This window comes from Rhinatrema bivittatum, chromosome 6 (assembly GCF_901001135.1).
Source record: "Rhinatrema bivittatum chromosome 6, aRhiBiv1.1, whole genome shotgun sequence".
NCBI lineage: Eukaryota > Metazoa > Chordata > Amphibia > Gymnophiona > Rhinatrematidae > Rhinatrema > Rhinatrema bivittatum.
In genome coordinates this window covers 241986894-242005845 of record NC_042620.1, presented here as the reverse complement: position 1 = coordinate 242005845, position 18952 = coordinate 241986894, and the positions used below count along the sequence as shown (strand labels likewise).

The 18952-nt window shown below is 40.6% G+C and overlaps 1 protein-coding gene across 9 annotated transcripts in view; it reads right to left on the bottom strand.

Annotated features, from left to right (window-relative positions):
* Positions 1-18952, bottom strand: part of MBNL3 (muscleblind like splicing regulator 3) — a 272637-nt gene that overhangs the window by 8585 nt on the left and 245100 nt on the right. For 4 of the 9 annotated variants that reach the window (XM_029606676.1, XM_029606677.1, XM_029606675.1 and 1 more), the window contains 3 exons: positions 15150-15300; positions 3173-3267; positions 427-500 (listed from right to left, as the gene is read on the bottom strand). In XM_029606676.1, the coding sequence (XP_029462536.1) occupies positions 444-500; positions 3173-3267; positions 15150-15300 (303 nt within the window). In that variant the 3' untranslated portion in view covers positions 427-443. Of the gene's footprint in view, positions 1-426; positions 501-3172; positions 3268-7200; positions 7686-15149; positions 15301-18952 lie in introns of those variants that run through there. The other 5 variants (XM_029606678.1, XM_029606681.1, XM_029606683.1 and 2 more) reach the window with 4 other exon arrangements.

The following is an 18952-nucleotide window of genomic DNA, read 5'->3' as shown; positions in this document are numbered from 1 at the left end:
AATATGGTCTACTAATAATAATCTAACCCTGAAAAGAGACTCTGGTTCTTGAGGGCAGCCAACGGCATTGGTGTGCCAAATATCTGCCCAGGAACAATCAGATTTATAACAATTTGTGCATTTTCTTTACCCTGGCAATCAGACCCTCAAAGAGTAGAGTTTGAAAGCCCCTGTGATAAAAAGTGTGCACAGAAAAAAAAAAAAATCGGATTGTTGCTATTATATGCTGTTTGAAACTTCAGGAATGTCAGAGTACACAAAAAGTTAAAAAATATATATTTCATGAAGTGACTGTTTATAATTGGGTTTAGTAAAAAAAAAAAAGTATGTATTTTTTAGGAGGACACAGTTTCCTATATAATAATAATAATAATAATACCAAGTGTGAATACTGTTATATTATTTTAATATTGAAAAGAAACTTACTGTTCTATGGATAACTTCTACATCTGTGAAACAAACAAGCTGCTACTCAGATCATCTACTGATAACTGGGATATCTACAGTGAAAAAGATTTCAAATTAAAAGAGCTCCTTCAGATAATTCTATTTAATTTCTTTTCAGTGCGTGTGGTTGCTAATCGGTTAAAAAAAAAAAAAAGCTATCACCGGCAAGAAAATATCTGAAAGAACAGGAACCATATCTGTAATGTCACCTTGTTTTACAGGCCACAAAAAAAACCCCTTTTCATGCTTATTGATGCCTTGTAGGTAGCCCGAGGTCCGGTTCATTGTTGTCTTCTGTACCTGTTAAACATCAGATTTTCTGTTTCTTAACTTTATCATTTTGCACATGACTTGCTGATTGAATTAAGGGCACATGACCTCCCTTGGGCTACCAATTTTGGCGGTGTTTGGTAAGCAAATGTTTAGTAGCATTTGCAGACAGGGGTGGCAGGGCCACAAACATTTACGCCAAATTGCAAAAAAACCAGCCATGGCTGCTGATTTCCAGGTGGCAGTAGCCACCTGTTTGCCTTCCCTCTTCCCACCGAGTTTTTGGAAGCCCACATGGAATCCCTGAAAACCCACGGCAATAGAGAGCTGTGACTGAATTTAAAAGCATCCTCGGGAAAACATGCATACAAAGAGGGGTGAATTTTCAAAGGCGTTACGCACGTGAAATCAGCATATACATGCGTAAGCAGCTTGTTCTTGCATACATACTACTTTAAAAACATCAAAAATACATGCGTATGTTCGGATGCGCGTGAACATTTGCACTTGCCAAAAAGGGGTGTTTTGGGGATGTTCTAGGGCGGGGCTAAGAGTTATGCAGATAAGTTACGCAAGTACATTAGGCAACTTAATTTCATAATTTTACACCTGGTAATTATCTTGTGCAATTGATATTAGACTCAACTGTTGTCTTTTATAGGTTGGGTGAGAGATCTGGGTGAACCGGGGTGGGGAGTTTAGGTGAAAGAGCTAGGAGGGTCTCAATGATCTGGAGAAGGACTGGGCAAACTAGCGGAGGTATCAGCAAACTGGAGATTTCAATGATGCATGCTTGTTTTAAAAATATACCTATTTCCGTGTATAAATCAGGGTTTTATGCGAGCAAGTTGTAATTTTTTCCACACGTAAAATACATGCATCTATTTTTATAAAATAGGTAAGAAAGGAGCACACTTTCTAGGCATTGCAGGTTATTTGTGTATAACCAAAAACGCATGTATATTGAGGGGTAGTCATGCGTGTATTTTATAATCTGTGTGTATCTGATTCGTGCAGGTTATAAAATACTGCAATAGATTTCCGCGAGGCCATATACTCGCGTATAAGGGGTCGTGTAGAATTGTATGAAAGTTATCCTAACAATGCATAACTATTAAAAGCCACTGGGGAGCACACCCTAATTTAACTTTCCTGAGATGTAGGCCTGCCTTCGTCTATAAAATGATTGGGTTTTGCATCCACTGCATAGCTCCTTCACAGTCAAGCTTAAGAGTGTTTTACAGCAGTAGTTCTCAACCTAGTCCTCGGGGACTACCCAGTCTACCTGGTTTTCAGGATATGTACAGTTCATACAAATCTGATATATTTGCATGCACTGCCTCCATTTTATGCAAACATATCTCATGCATAATCATTGTGGATATCCTGAAAACCCTGACTGGCCTTGTGGTAACTGAGGACTGGATTGAGATCCACTGTTTTGGAGGTAAAATGTAGCCATTTTGCTCTTCCAGGTACTTCTACATAACATAACAGTAATGTTGTACATTGAGTAACATGGGAGATCGTACATACAGAAAAGGGGTGAAACTGGATTCCCTTGACACTGTATGCTAAATACAATGAATCTAATGAGAAGCAGGACTCATATCATCACTCAAAATAAGGCTTGGTCAGTTATAGGACAGTATTAACTAACTATGGGTCCTATTTACAGAACTGAAGAAATGTTTCTGTTGTCTCTAGAGACAGCATGTAGTAATAATTTTGGTGGCTTTAGTAATTATGGTGCTGTGTCTGCCTCCTTCCAGACATCCTTCTCTGACTACATGGGCATGGAAGATCTGTGGTTTATAAAGCTATTAAACCTGAAGTGACTACAAGATAAGGCATCAGAAAGTAATTTACAATCCAGTTCTTGAGTTTTGAGATCTTTAGGTTATTCATTGCTTGAAAAACAAAGTAAACACTTCTCTTCCCCTATTTCATTCAGTGTTTCTAGACATTAGAATGCTAAAAGAAAAAAAAATCCTAAATAAAGATTTTTTAGAACATCATGACTGTACAACTATTCACTTGCCTAGTAAATAAATGGTATTTTATGTATCTTATAAAAAAAGCATTCTTAGGAAACAATATATACTTTTTGGGACTGGCGCGACAGCAATGGGTTCAATTCAAAGTTGAGAGCACTGTGGATGGACTCACCACCCAGTGCGCTTTCAGAAACTCTTGTCACATAATCAGACACTCGTTGGCAATGTGCCATTGCACTGATGTGGTATGGACCTCACATGTCTATGCTCCTTGCCAGTCCAAACAGCATATATGTTGCCTTACTAATACAGGGCCTGATTTGCTGAGGCTTTTTTTTAACCTCCATTCTTTGTATAAGGGATGGGAAACACCCCCCCCAAAAAAAAAACCTTAGCAAACCGGGCCAATAATAAACTAGAGTTGAACATGTGAAACAAAGCTATTTAAAGGGCCAAACCTGATTGGCTGTAGCTGTTGCAGCGAAGGGGACGCTGGTAGCAGGTGTTGTTGCTGCAGACACAGTGGTGGGCGTGGCACCGTGCATCATGGGCACTTTCAGTAGGGAACCATGGAAGCGACATACAGAAGGGTGGAGCATTTATGGTAACCATGGCAACATGTGGTGGATTTGGGGGGCGTGGCAGGTATCACAGCAACAAGCCATGTGACATCACCATGAAGGATACACCAGGGCGCAGCATGCAAAGCAAGACAGCAGTTTTCAAACCATAAAAAGGAAAATAAAAAAAAAAAAAGAGAGAGAAAAGGGGAAAAGCCAATTATAATTAAAGAAAAACTAAAACATTCTTAACACTTAGTATATTTATAAGCACAAAAATAATGTCTTACACTCTGAATACTGCATGAATTATATGATGCATTCCATAAATCCTGATCAGGGTCCTGGAAACCTTTTTAATCTGAAATAAACCTTTCCTTGAGCCTTCCTCTTTGAAAGGCAACACTTTGTATTTCTTTACTAAATACAAGACTGACAATGTTTCCTCCCTGTATGTTCTTGCTATGCTTAGGACATATAGGAAAGATTGGTCTCTTGTTTTCCATTGCCTTGGACTAGATTTTACAAATTATTATACTGAATAGGGTAAAATTTAGTAAAAAAAAAAAAAAAAAAGAAAAGCAGCATTTGAATGAAGCAATAGGGCACAGCAGCAGGCCATGCATTTCTGCCAGGTCAGGGCCCTGTCCCAGGACGCCAAGCCGAGAGGTGAGCGTCGGTTACCACCGCAGAACTTCAAACGCAGCAGCAGCTACGAAAAGGATTGTCAAAATATTAGCACGACTGTGGTGCTTCTCTTGGTTTTATTCCTAGGTGTCTTTTTCTTTTATGTCCTGGAATACACTTATTCCTTACATATTTACACCAATTAGAATGGGGGAGGGGAGCCCAACTCCAGTCCTCAAGAGCCACTAACAGGCCTGGGTTTTCAGGATATCCAGAAGGAATACAACTGGACATATGTGTGCATACAATGGAGGCAGTGCATGCAAAATCTATCTGATATCCTGAAAAACCAGGCCTGCTTGTGGCTCTTGAGGACCAGAGTTAGCCACCCCTGATATAAAACAAAAAGGTATGATCATAACAACAAGCCTTGCTCTTAAGAGTCTCCTTTCTGCTGTTCTTGTGCATTATAGGTGCCCGTTTCATGCCTGCATGGGGTTAGCACAAAAGCACCCAAGTTTACTTCATAGAGAAGAGAAGTTGTTGGTTAGGAGCTATTTCCAGAAAAGATTTGAAAGCTATTATCTCCTCAGCGGCTGAACTGTTAACTGAATACAAAAGATCAGGATCTTAAGATGATTTTTTAACTGACAACTGATTTCTCTGAAATCAGGTGTGCCACCTTTGCATGCACTTCAGTAAACAGCGTGCGCTATTTTTCTTACCAGGATTTGTTTGCAAATAAACCCAGTAGAAAAATGGTACATGTAGTTTTTCTTCGGTACATTTTTCAGAAACTTTAGCTATCCCTTATTGAGGTATAATTAAAATCTGCGCAAAATTGCGTTTGTGTAGCCATTTGTGCATGTTCTTTTACTATCTGCTCACAGCTAGTGAAGCCGCTTTGCACAATTTTGAATCGCAGCCACTCGTTAACTATAAGTTTAAACAATTTCATGTGCAAAAATACATGCAAAATTCAGCTATTTGTGAAACAGATTGACCTTTGTGCACTAAAAGGGCAAATTGTGCTGTCTGAAATGGGTCACCCTATTCGCCCTTCTAGCATGCAAAGCGGCCTTTGCGTAATCCTGCGCTGTGTAGTACATCGGCCTCATTGTTTGCTGCTTACGCCTGCCACCTGCCATGTCTTAATGCTGCTGTGAAATGCCCAGGAGGTGATTAGGTTTTCCTGAAAGATGTATTGTTATGGAGTGGCTTTGCAATGGAAGGAACCCTGCAGTGTTCACTAGATACCGGTGCAAATACTGGAAAGGATAAATGCCAGCATGGAATCATAACTAACAGCTCGACTGTGTTCAGAGCTTTTAACTCATTCAAAAATTGCTAAATAGAAAAATGACCTGACGAGCTCCTGTATTTCTTTGTAACCTTCCAGCTAACATTGAGAGCTTGGTTCATGTCATGCAACAGCCCTGAAGGCGAAGTTCGAAAGCCCTAAGCGCCCCCAAAACCAGGAGACACACGCACAAGTCGGGCCGGCGTGCACCAAGCGGATTTTAAAAGGCGCACCCCCCCCCCAAGGACGCACGTATCTCCCGCTGCGCACACAAGTGAAACGTTTCCGAAAAGGGCAGAGCGTGAGCATGGTCTGGGCAGGGCGCGGGCGCGTCGGGGGGCTGGCCAAGAAATATGCGCATAAATACGTAAGCATCCTTGCGCGTGCCGGAGTCGCCGGCCGCATACATTTTACTTCTGCCATGGATGGTGACAATGGTAAAAATATATATATAAAGGTGACTCAGTGGGGTTTCAAGGGTCGGGGGCTAACAGAGGGGAAGGAAAGGCTGTTAAACTAAGGGGGTCTGGAAGTCCTAGCCATGAACTGGGCAAAATGGGGAAAGTAGCTATGGCGGAGTGTGCCCCTTGTAAAATTCCCCCACTTATGTGGTAGATGCAGAATTTGTGTGCACATGAAAAGTGTCCATTTAAAAATTGCCCGCCCATGTATGCGTCCGGCCTGTTTATACCATGTGCGCGTATGCGTGCGTATATTATAAAACGGAAGCATCTGTGGATGCGGGGTCGACGAACGCGTGCACGTGTGCGCGCCTGTTTAAAAGTTACCGTCCCTGAGGGGATGCGCCGTGAACACAAGCATGATGCGACCCGGCTTGTAGCACTCAAGGAAAAGGAACACAGTAGCCACCCGATGAAATAATTCAGAGTTCTTTTGTGCGAAGAGTGACCCTTGCAAACACGTTCAATTACACCATCCAAGAACTGGGTCTGCAAATGTGAATTCTGGAACCGTGTGAGGCTCTGCTTAATTCATTTTAGCACATTTTAAGCCTCTGCTGAAAAAAACTGCACTAAAAATCCAATTTTCTTGTTGTATTTCTTATGTGATTCTAATGGTGGTCAGAGTATGTAACTGGTTGCAAACTGTCTTTTCTCTTCTCATGATGTCCTAATATTTGGAGATGTGGGGCTATGCAGCACATGTGTTAAAATACCACACGGCACATCAAGACATCTTTTAATTTAACACAATTGATGGTAACAAATGTGCAAAATAATTTCTCTGTATATGATTTACCACAGGAAACAACCTAGGGATGGGGGCAATATTCAAAGGGATGTCAATGGTAAACGGGTGGTTATCTATGGAAAAGAAAACTTAAGTGCACCCCCTTCTCTAGGCCCCACCCCCACCCAAGTGTAGGTAAAAGTGCAAGCACTGTGAACATTTCACACACTTTTACCCAGGTGAAAAAAGGGACAGGGAAAGGTCAGGAGAGTCAAAGTACATGAAATCCCTGTGCATCCTTTGCACTAACTCCCATGCAGGTGCAAAGGGCGTGCACAGTGTGCGCTTTCATTATTGCCCTCCCTATACTTATTTCTTATCATGTTACCTGCACAGAAAAATCTCCAGAAGTGAACAGTGATCATACACGGGAATATGCCTGCCATTTGGCCCAGAGGTTCCGAAGGCGACCCTCAAGAATCACGCGGCCAGCTTAGGGGGTCATTTTCTATAGCTTTTTGCGTGCGATAGCTAGATCGGGACAGAGTCGGCACCGGAAGGGGAGGAGTCGGGGGCGGCACCGGGGCGGACGCGGCGAAGACTTCGCTGACGGCGAAAAGGTAAGGCCCCTTATCGCCGCCAGTAATGCGCCCAAAAGCACCACCTTTCACGGTGGCGCTATTGGTTTGCAAAAGCCGGCAGCGATCGCACCGCGGTGGTGCGATCGCTGCCGGCTTTCGCAGGCCCGCCCCACCCCCCCCCTGGTACCGCGCAATTCACCAAGGCCTGCGATTTTAGAAAATCCAGGCCTTAGTTTTCAGGAGAGCTACAATGAATAGGCATGATGCATTGTATGTAAATATATCTCTTGCATATTGACTGCAGATATCCTGAAAACCAGAATGGCGAGTTGTGTCCCGAGGCACAGGTTGCCAACCACTAATCCCGTCCCCCAATCCAAAAATCTTTTCCATAGTAAATCACTGCTCATGGTGCAGCACATATATATATAAACCTGTTGCAGTACAATGGGGGAAAAAAAACCCAGAGGAGGACTTATCTCCTAGATTATTATGTTTATTCACAAGACACTAGGACAATGAGAAGGATCTGACCCTCCTAGTCTTACACAACAGATAATGCATCACACCACCCAGCAGTACAGTTTTCAAAGGCACATATTAAGATTTTTTTTTTTTTGTTATTTTGTTTGCCTTTTTATTCAGGAAAGTTGAGGAGTTTGTATAGAAAACCTACCAACGCTTGCAGTGGGTGTCATGCACAGTACTGACCCTGTACACCATGCAGTGAAGCGTGGAAAGATGAACAAAAGGGATATTTCATTAGTCAAGCTTTAGTGTTAGAAATAAACATTAACTAGAAGGAGGTCATTCTTTTTTTTTTTTTTGCAGCATTCAGAATTTAAGCACATGCAAAACAGCCTAGTTATTTAAGCAGTATATACACAGTAAGTTCTGAAATGTAGCTCTTATAGATCAGCTCTAACAAAGATAATTTCTGAATACTTAGGTAGGGGAAAAAAATCTCTCTTTCCTATATGGTGAATATTCACTGTAATAAGTATGTTTAGGAAGAAATCCGCTGAATTTCAATCAGTTAATAAGACACTAAGGGCTTGGTTTAAGAAGCATGCAAAAACAGGGCAAAGAAAGTGCAAAAAGCTTGCCAGGATGTTTGCTTCCACATTTTGCTCAAATATTTAATTTCTTGCAAATTTTGGAAGGGAAATATAGCACAGAAAACATTGTTGAAGGAAAGATGAGCAAGATATTTTTAGCCCTTTTTGCCAATTCGTAAGTTTTGCATGTTTGAATAATACACCTGCTATATTTATATTATTTTTTCCCATAAGATTTTGATTTTTCTTTTTTTTTTTACCCTTCTAGAAGCTGCAGAAAGTTATATCCTGAGGCAAAGGAGGTGCTATTTCAAAATGTATTTATTTATTTATTTATGCATTTATTTGATTCATATTCCACTTTTTCTGCAAGCAAACTGAATTGCATGCTTTTTGCAAGTTTTTTTGACCTTATTTTTGCCGAAAACTTAAATCTGACCCTAAGTATCGTTTTTCTCCCCTTTGAACCACAATTGTCATAGCCCTTTTTGGATTTTTCAAATGCTCAGACTGTATTGGCTAAGCCTCAGCACTTTTCTCTTAGCACAATTGAATGTGATGGATCTGCTTGGTGTTCTTTCCACCTCTAGAAATCCCTTGCCTTAGAATGGACACTGAGAAGCTGGTGGGCTGGATTAACTTCAGATTTAAGTTGGAAGATACAGTTTTTGAAGCAATCAAGTTGAAAAAATGTTGCTCTCACAATTCCTTCTGAGCAGTACTGTAATCTCGTAGATGTGTTTTGCGGCTAGCATTTACATTGACTGGGCTGAAAGAAGACCAGAAGTCAATCATGTCCATCCAGGTCTAGTTTCATAACAGCGAAGTACACTGTGCGTCTGTTTCCAGTTCTGAAAGACAGGCCCTACCAGCTGGCTAGGGTAACTGGCATATGGCATATGTCTGTTCAGGAAACCACATTTTATAAAAGCTGACAAAAAGGTATGTTTTTTATGCTGCCACTTTGTGTCATCCTGGTGCACATTTCTATCCATCATATTATCACCTTGCTCAGAAATTTCTAGAGTAACTGGAGACATACAGGGATTATTTAATAGAGGTAGTGTGGGTAAGTGGATATTTAATGCAATAAAAGATGCATTAAATATCCACTATCAAAGAACTGTTGCCTCCTGAATATTTACACGCTGTAGGCGTATTTTAAATCCTACGCACGCAAGGGCGCTCATAATTTAAAATTGCAACATATCTCTGCTGACTCGCCCATACATGCACGTATGGGCACCCATGCGCTTGTTTGAAAGTTACTGTCTATACATTTAGGTTTCACTTTACATGGCCAATGATTTGCCATATTACAGAATATATGTGTATTCAGTGGCATGGAGGAACTTATTCTCAAAACTCTACCTATTCACACATTTAAGAGTGGCAGCAGGATTTAAACCCTGGTTTCCCTGGGTTGTAGCACACTGCTCTAACCACTAGGCTACGCCTCCACTCTTAAATATGTAGAGAGTAACTTTAAAACAAGCGTGAGGGCGATCTTACATGCAAGCAGAAGTATGCTGGAATTTTAGATCATAAGTGCACTTGGACCCAGTCAATCTTGAGGTCTTCCAGACCCCTCTGGTTCTTCATCCTGCGCACCCCCAGTTGACCCGGACCCCTTCACCCTTTCATGTAAGCCCTAAATCGCGAGATCTGCAGACTTGCTCATCATCCGGAGCAGCAGTATAGTTCTGCGGCTAACAAGCTGCTGCTCGCTGAGGCCTCTGGTTTTAAAATACGGAGTTACACCCTGCCCTGGAATGCCCATGCCCCCACTTTTTCCATCCCCTTATTTTTGGCACATGCATGGGTAGTCACGTGCATAAATCGCAGCTTTTAAAATCCATCTCACAATGTGTATCTGGAAGAGGCAAGGATGCACCCCAGTTAAGAGATTCTGAGCCTGATTCATTAATACTTTTTCTTCCATTCTGTGCTTAACGGGAAAATAATGTGAATCAAAAGCTCTGTGTTCAAATCTTTTAAATTCCTGCCGAGTACTAAGAAATGGATTTGGAATCCATTAATGGCTTCCCTCTTACTGTTCCCCTTTGTTGACTGTTTTGCGGGTTCTTTGCCTGGCAGCTTCCTCCTGCAGCCTCGGGGCTACCAGTTCAATCAAAAGCTTGGTGCTTCATGTCCTCATTTACAACAACCCTAGGAGGGGTTCTTGTTTTGGCCTTTTCCTGCTTTCTCCCTCTGTCCCCAGAAGGACTGCCTGGAAGGTAACCCTCATTGGGCTGAAGGGACCCCTTCCTTCTTCCTTTTTTAGATGCATCCTCAGCGCTGACTCCATAGCAGGAGTCTTCCATCCCTTCCCAAACCTAACCGCACTGGCTCCAGAGCACATCCGCACCTGACCAGTCCCGATGTAAAGGGGATCTGAACCTAAGCCATGGGGACAGCCTTTTTCCCCATCAGTTTTTCTCCCTCCCTCTCCCGCTACTAGCCTAGCCATTAAAAGGATCAGCCGGTGGCTGAGCAGCACAGACCACGGGACCTGAGGGAACTCGATACCAGGTGTGCTCTTCTGCCAGCCAGCATGTGTCACTCTTGTGTGATGGCCTGAACTCCCTTCCTTCTTGGGTTTATCAACAGCATGTCCATAGCATCTCCAGTCCCTGAATAGCAGGGGGCTTGGGCTCAAGAAGGAAACCCATGTCTCATGCATGGCAGTACACAGCACTACCGTTGAACCATCAAGACAGCTCAGTGGTTTTTGTTTACTAAGGAGATTTATGGCCTCAGTATTTATATCCCAGCAAACAAACATAATTCAGAAAATTGTTTTCAAATCAGAAATACATTTTTTGGCATAATGCTATTTTCAAATGGAATAACTACTGCATGTAAAGTACATCTGCCCACATTACGGAAACATATATGACGGCAGAAAAGGGCACAATTTTGCCCATCTCGTCTTCCCAGCAAACTTATATACACAGACTGTCAGGGTCTGGGCCATGTAGATTATTTGTTTGATTTACAGATCTCACTGCACGTCTCTCCAATGTATACTTGTTTTCCCAAACTGCGCCCCCTATTTTTTTCTTCTGCTGTCAGATTTTTTTTTTACTGTCTGAAGGATCCTGCCTCTAATGTGCCTCTTTCCTCATTTCACTTCCCTCGCCTCTAGAGATCCGCAGTGTTTATCCCATGCTCTTTTGAATTCCTTCACTGTCCCGGTCCTCACCACCTCCTCTAGGAGGGCCTTTCATGCATCCACCACCCTCTCCGTGAAGAAATATTTCCTGACATTCAATCTGAAACGTCCTCCTTGAAGCTTCATTCTGTGACCTCTGGTTCTCTTTATTTCTTTCCAACAGAAGAGGTTTGTTATTAAAGTTGCGTCATTTATGCCTTTTAAGTATCTGAAGGTCTGTATCATGTCTTCCCTGCTCCTCCTTTCCTCCAGGGTGGACATATTTAGGACCTTCAACCTCTCCTCGGAAGACTTTTAGTGGCGACCTCCCACCATTCTGGTCACCTTTCTCTGGACCACCTCCATCTTATCTTTGTCTCCTTTGAGATACAGTCTCCAGAACTGTACACAGTACTCCAGGTGAGGCCTCACCAGGGACCTGTACAAGGGAATTATCACCTCCATTTATTTTGCTGGATACTCCTTTTTCTATGCAGCCCAACATTCTTCTGGCCTTGGCTATCGCTTTGTCACATTGAATTTTCATTTTCAGATTGCTGGACACTAGGTCTCTCTCTTGTTTCGTGCACATCAGCCCTTCTCCCCCCAGCTTGCACAGTTCCTTTGGGTTACTTCTCTCTAGATGTATGACTGCATTTCTTGACATTAAACTTCAGCTACCATGTTTTAGACCACTCCTCAAGTTTCCTTAAATCTCTTTTCATTCTGTCCACACCTTCTGGAGTTTCCACTCTGTTGCAGATCTTAGTGTCATCCGCGAATATGCAGAATTTACCTTCTATTCCCTCTGCAATGTCGCTCACAAAAATATTAAATAAAACTGGGCCTAACTCCAAACCCTGCGGCACACCACTCAATACCATTTTTTTCTTCTGAGTAGCTTCCATTGACCAAACACACGCCGTCTTTTATCTGACTACCAGTTTTGTAATCCACACCACCATCTTGTCACACAGTCCTAAACTTCTCATTTTGTTCATGAGTCTTCTGTGTGGGACGTATCAAAAGCTTTATTGAAGTCCAAATAGATCACATCTAGTACTATTCCCTGATCCAATTCCTTAGTCACCCAATCAAAGAAGTTGATCACGTTCGTCTGACATGACATTCCCTTGGTGAATCCATGCTGTCTCGGATCAAGCAACCCTCCAGATTGTAGATAGTTCGCTATCCTTTCAATAGCACCTCCATTCGTTTGCCTACCACTGAGGTGAGGCTAACCGGCCTGTAATTTCCAGCCTCCTCCCTACTCCCACTCTTGCGTAGCGGTACCATCATTGCATTTCTCCAATCTCTAGCCACCACCCCTGTATCTAGTGATCTATTGAACAGGTCGCATAGAGGACCTGCCAGCACATCCCTGAGTTCTTTCAGTATCCTGGGGTGAATCTCGTCTGGCCCAGTGGCTTTGTCTACTTTCATTTTACCTAGCTCTTCCCATACATCATCTTCCGTGAAAGACATATTTTTTTATTTCACCCCCTTCTAAGTCTTTTTAACCAACAGAAGACCTTCTCCTGGGTCTTCTATGGTGAACACTGAGCTGAAGCATTTGTTTAATATTTCTGCCATCTCTCTGTTCCCCCCCACACAATGATCTTTGAAATAAAACCATTGAATCATTGTTTTATGTTCACAACTAGTGCAGAATTCAGGAGGAGGAACATCTTTCATACCAATATGAATACACTACTTACAAGTAAACTGCATCTTTCAATTCCATCTGAAATATTAAATTAGCCACACAGTCTTTTACATACTTAGTGTCTTTAGTCAAGTCTACTGATATTACGAGCAAGGAGTAAGGTGGATAAAGACTTCTACCTCTCCAGAACATAACCCCTTGTGTGGTAAGGAATTTTTGTTTTACATTTTGACATTTGATATTAGTAAGTGCTTTTGAGGTAATTACAATAAGTCCCACGATTAAATACACTTGTCAAGCTAGCATTTTGTTTAAGTGACTGAGAGTACAGAACATGGACAAGGATGGAACATGAGGGTCCTCCTACTCCTACCCAAGTGTTCAACAATTAGCTTGGGTTGAGCCATTTGAGCCCCATAGGATTGAAACAGGTATGGATTAGAGAGAAAAAATGCCAAAAAGTGTCAGCCTCATTTGATTAAGAAAGTATTACTTTAGAGAAATCTAAGAAAATTTAAGATGCCTTAAGGAAGGAAAAGTACAATGCTCATTATTTACTTTTAATGATGTTTAGAGTATTATTTCTCGTTAGATGTTTCATTTTCAAATACTATGGAGCCAATTTTCAAAGAGTTTAGCCTCCTAACTTTTGAAGTTAGGTGCCTAAATTGGCCCTTTTGAAAATTTACTAGGGCTAAGATCTTAAATTTAGGCTCCTAGTTTTTTTAGACTCTTAAATTTAGGAGTCTAAAAAGTGGCTACAGGGGTGGAGTTAGGACGAGGAAACAAAGTTAGGAGCTTAGCACTGATTTTCAGAACTAGGCACCTAATTTAGGATCCTAAATCTAGAAAAATAAATAGCAGGCCTAAATTTAGGGGCCTAACTTTTAGACCCCTACATTTATGTGAATTTTCAGCTAAAAACTTAGGCACCCAACTTTGGCTGAAAATAGATGCTTAACTTAAGGACCTAATTTAGAGGCCTAAATTTAGGAGCTCAGCTTTTTTTGAATATTGACCCCCATATCTTTAAATGAGGTCCAGTAAGCTGAGGAGCAGACACGTTATCCAGCTAAAGTTATCCAAATAACTTGTCCCATATATTCAGTGGGACAAGTTATTTGGATAATGTCCCACTGAATATACTCACATAAAAATATCCAGGTACACATACCTGGATAACTTTTAAATCTAGCTGGCTTTATCTGAATATAACTGGTTAGGTTTAAAATTATCTGAATATGTGTACCCAGATAATTTTTACCTTAACCAGCTATATTCAAAATATAGCCTAAGTAGAAAAAACAAATTTTTTTTGTAAATCTTTATGGGCCTGTAGGCCTGATCCTCCCCTCTCCCACCCTGCACAATCAATACAAATATTGTTGTGGATTGTGCCCCATCCCCTTCCTAATATCCCCAAGCAAAAAAAAAAAAAACAACAAAAACAACATTGCTTGCCCTATTGGTTCAAAGAATGAACCTACCCAACCCCTGAATTTGCAAAATTCAAACAGGCTCTGAACCCTCTCTCACCTGCAGCCCGAACCCTTCTGCCCTTCTGGATCCAGCAGGAGTGTGGCAGGTATGAAGCTCCCTAATGGTAGCACTGGGTCTTTCGAGGGGTTCTAGGTAGGGGAGGGAGGGAGGACAGTAGGGGGTAGGATGAGGCTCAGATCTTGCTAGCTTTTTACAAATTCAGGGGCTGGGAAGGCTCCTTGGTCTGATATGGCCCACAACATTTTTGCCTCCTTGAGGGGGGGGGGGGGCACGGAATTGGGAAGCTCAGGCACCTATGGCTGACAACAGTTTTAATGATTTTTCAGGCTGGGAGGACTGGGGATCGGTCCTGCTGGTCTGCAAAGATTTAGAAAATTATTTTTTTTTGCTACTTTACCGGTTTATATTTTTGAAAATAGCCAGTTAAGGTAAAAGTTATCTGGGTATTCTCTTCCAGCTAACTTTAGGGCTGGCTCTCAGGCATGACCAAACTTAGCTGGATAACTTTGAATATCACAATTAACCAAACAAGTTATCTGGCTAACTGCCCCGGAATGCCTCCAACTTAACCAGATAGAATTCTATCTGGGTAATGACTTTACCCAAATACATTTATCTGGGTTAGGCTGGAAATTTAAACCTCGGGGTTGAATAGGAACTTCATATGTATGTATTTTTCAAAAACATCTTAAACCGTTTTTTAATGCTTTTTGCAGTAATGTCACCTTGAGAGGGAACGTATCTGTTTTCAAGCATAAATAATCAGAGATCTGTAAAAAGAAAACAAGCCCCACCTACCTGTCGGGATAAATGCAGGCTGTTGTAACTGCATGTTGGCTAGAGCCTGTTGATAGTGGAAAACACTCGGGTTAAAGACAGTGGTGGCACCATTGTTTTTTTCAAGTGCTGGCCTCTTTGGTAAAGGTTGAAGTGCTCCAGGCGGCAGAGCCTGTGAATAAGGAATTTGTTAAAGACAAAAAAAAACAAACCCCAGCAAGGCCGCAGAACTAAACTAAAATAAATCATGCAGATGTCTTATAAAGTCTGGACTGTGAATCACCTGCACCTGTATGAGCTCAGCAAGAAAGGAGATAGATGAGCAGATAATTACAATAAAATATTGTTTACAGTGGCTCAACAGGTTCCACAAGAAAAGCAATTAGCAGAGAAAGAAAGAAAAAAAAACGGCCAAACCGGATTGAAACGTAAATGCACGAAATACTAAGAAAACTTTTTCAGCTTTGTTGATTGGGTACATAAAAAAAAAAAATAGACAGGGGTTTTAATTGGGAGAACATGCCACAAAGAGCAGTGAATAACAAAAGCAATTTGAATTTACAACTTAGAGAATCATAAAAATCAACTTGAATGAGGAAAACTGGCAAAAGCAACTTACAGGGCCTCATTAATCAAATTAATCGATTCCCATAGACCCAGAGCAGAAAAAAAATCTTAGGGCCTAATATACTATCAGATGAATTTCAAAATTTCAAAGCCATTTACACATGTTAAGTGCACTTAACACAGGTAAAACCTATTGACAATTCAAATAGCATATATTGTAGGAATTTTCTAAGCCCGCTTATATGGGTAAATGGATTTACATGTGTAAAACCCAGTTTCAAGTGTGTAAATGCTTTTAAAAATCAGGCCCTAAAGTTTTTCTCCTATTCTGTGTCTATGGAGAATAAACTTATCAGGCCCTTATGAAATTAGACCCATTGAGCACAAAATGATAGCTTGTATCTTAAGTAAAGCTTAAATTTGTAGACATATCTGTGCGTATTTAATAGTTGACGATTAGATGAGGATTTAATTCTCAGTGGTAAAGGCTCAGAGAAGGTATTTCGGATAATTCACTAGTGGCAAGGTAACTTCCCTTATGAGTGAACAGTGAGACCAAACCCAGTACTCAACATCTATTTTGTTAAAACTTTTCATAAATGGCATCTTATTTTTTAAAAGATGCCAAATGAACTTCTAATAAAGCAGTTTCAGATTCTTTTGGTGACCATAACCGGCAGAGGGGCTTTTTGATGTTATCTAGAGATGGTCAAAAGACTGCAATGAGGGCTTGCAATCCAAACTCCCACCTCTAATCCTGGCTATATTTTCCATGGAGAAGATTTATTGGATCACGATCCCTGATTCTGAAAGCCCAATGCAATGCAATTGGGGTAAAAGGCAAAGTTCCTGATGACTTCAATGACTTTGGCATTTTCCCCCGCTGATTTTATCAGATTGGAGTTTTTGAAATCTGGGATTGTGATTTGATAAACCATCCTAGTGAGAGAAACCGGGGGTTGCTTATAAGATTTTGGATCGTGATTCATTATGGCGATCTTTTGTGCCATCTCTAATGTCATTGACTACCATAAAAAAAACAATTAAAAAAAAAACCCAAACCTATCTGTGACATTATCACATCTGTCTGGTCAGAGATACAGATGGTCCATGTATTCCAATTTCAAGACCACAGTGTAAAATATATATATACTGTAGCACTGTAGAAATGATAAGTAAAGCTTCCTGGAAATTTATGTGCTGAGTGCTGGAAATTTGTTTAATGGTTGTCAAAAAAAACCTTGAGCCCACATATATACAGTTAAAGCAATAGATGTTTCCCTGTCATAGGTTATAATGCCAAATTACCATATGCAAATGTGTCAAATAACTGACTGTGCGATACTGTTTACCATTGTTTTGCTGTATATATATATATTATTATTATTGCTTTTTGATGTAATACTGCAATTAAAACAAGTTTGAACTTTATGTGGCTTGTTCTCCCCATGAGACATAAGGCAAAAGACAACGATTATATTTTATTATACTCCTACCATTTTACTACTATATTATCTTATCTATTGATTGAAACCTTTCATGATTCACTTGACAAATTGGTTTAACATAACTCAGGAGCTTCTCAATAAGTTACCCACCATTTTGAAGCAAAAGCATAGGAAAACCTGGCAATTGTGTATGCACTGAGATTTATTTATTGAAATTGGAACTTTTAAGATACCTTTGCATGCATATTAGTTGGGTTACTGTCTATCATTTCAGGATTATTCTCTTGTTTTTTTTTGTGTCACTGGATTACAATAATGAAAGTTGGTGTTATGTTTCATCTTGAGAATGCCTGTCTTCTATATGCTGTACAGAAAACAACATAGCTTACTGTTTTTCGAGTCCAAGGGACAGAAGAATGCAATCTGGATCATTTACATGAATACAACTAAAGCCAAAACTGCAGACTATTGATAAAAAAAACAAACATGCTTAAACAGCCATATAGTCTAGTCCTGCAGCTATGTCAACAGAGATCCATATAGCACTGCTAGAAGCTTTTAATAGTTTAATCATTGCCTCCCAGCCTCTTCCCCTATAAGAGCACTTCCCTTTTCTTTTTAAAGCACTAATGCATTCCAAATCTTTTAACATTCTTACATAAGATACTCTCTTCCCTTCAGTCCTTGCAATTTCCAATTTATTTTTCTGGATTAGCTCTGCAATGAGGATTCTCTCCAACAAAGAGGGCATAGATCGTCTCAGCACCCTGTTCCCCAGATCCCATGCTGTTACTCTCACTTTGCACTGAGGAGAGTGGTGCTGGAGAAAAGAGCGTTTTGCTATTCAGTGCTTCCACTTTAAGTGTAACAGGGAGCTTCAAGCTCCCAAGTAAAGAGTTAGGTCAGGCGGTTGATGCACTTGTAAGCCACTGCACTCACTTTGCACAAAGCTTAAAACAGAGCAAATTGAAATGGAAGGGCACATCTAGTAGTTTGTCAGACTAAAGAGAAACAGGATTTTAGATTTAAGGGCATGTAGGAGATTGCTTATCTGAGAAATGTTAAACCAGCTTTTTTTTTTTTAAATTTTAATTCATTGCAGCCACGTTCAGTTTGTTTCAAGTGACAAGAAATCATCAAATTGTTTGTGATAACAATTTATGTGCAAAAAGACTTATCAATATAAATGTCATTCCTGATTTGGAGTAACATATTATACTGACAGGCTCAGGTAAAATGTTATTATCTCGGTTTTAGAAATTAAGTCATTGATTACAGAAAAAAAAACACCCCTTTATTACTCATTAAAATTGTATTCATCTGAATCTTCATTAAAAAAAAATATATATATATAGACTTGAAAAACAAAGTAACCTACATTCAGTTAACTACCCAGACGGGTACAAATGTTAAGCTCCAAATACAGAACAAGTATATATTTTGTAAAAAGTTTCAAGTTATTTCCAACTCTGAGGGTGTATCATGTTTCATTTTAGTGCTGTACACCAACAGGTAGCTCTTCAACCTAATCTCTCCTCTTTTTGAGTTGGCGAGGCTCAAGTGGCAATTTAAATATGGATTTCATGCACCCGCAATTTTTAATAGTTTCCCTTCCTTCTAGGTCTGCCAGTAGGATGGACGTTGGGGCATTATTTCTTCTTCTAACAGATTGTACTTCAGGTCTTGGAAAGCACCACCATGCTGTGACTGCAGAGCTGAGGCGGAGCAGAAGCCTAACTCTAGACACCCCCCCTCCATTTACATGGATCTTTATTCTGCGCAGTTCAGAGGGGGAAAAACAAAAACAGG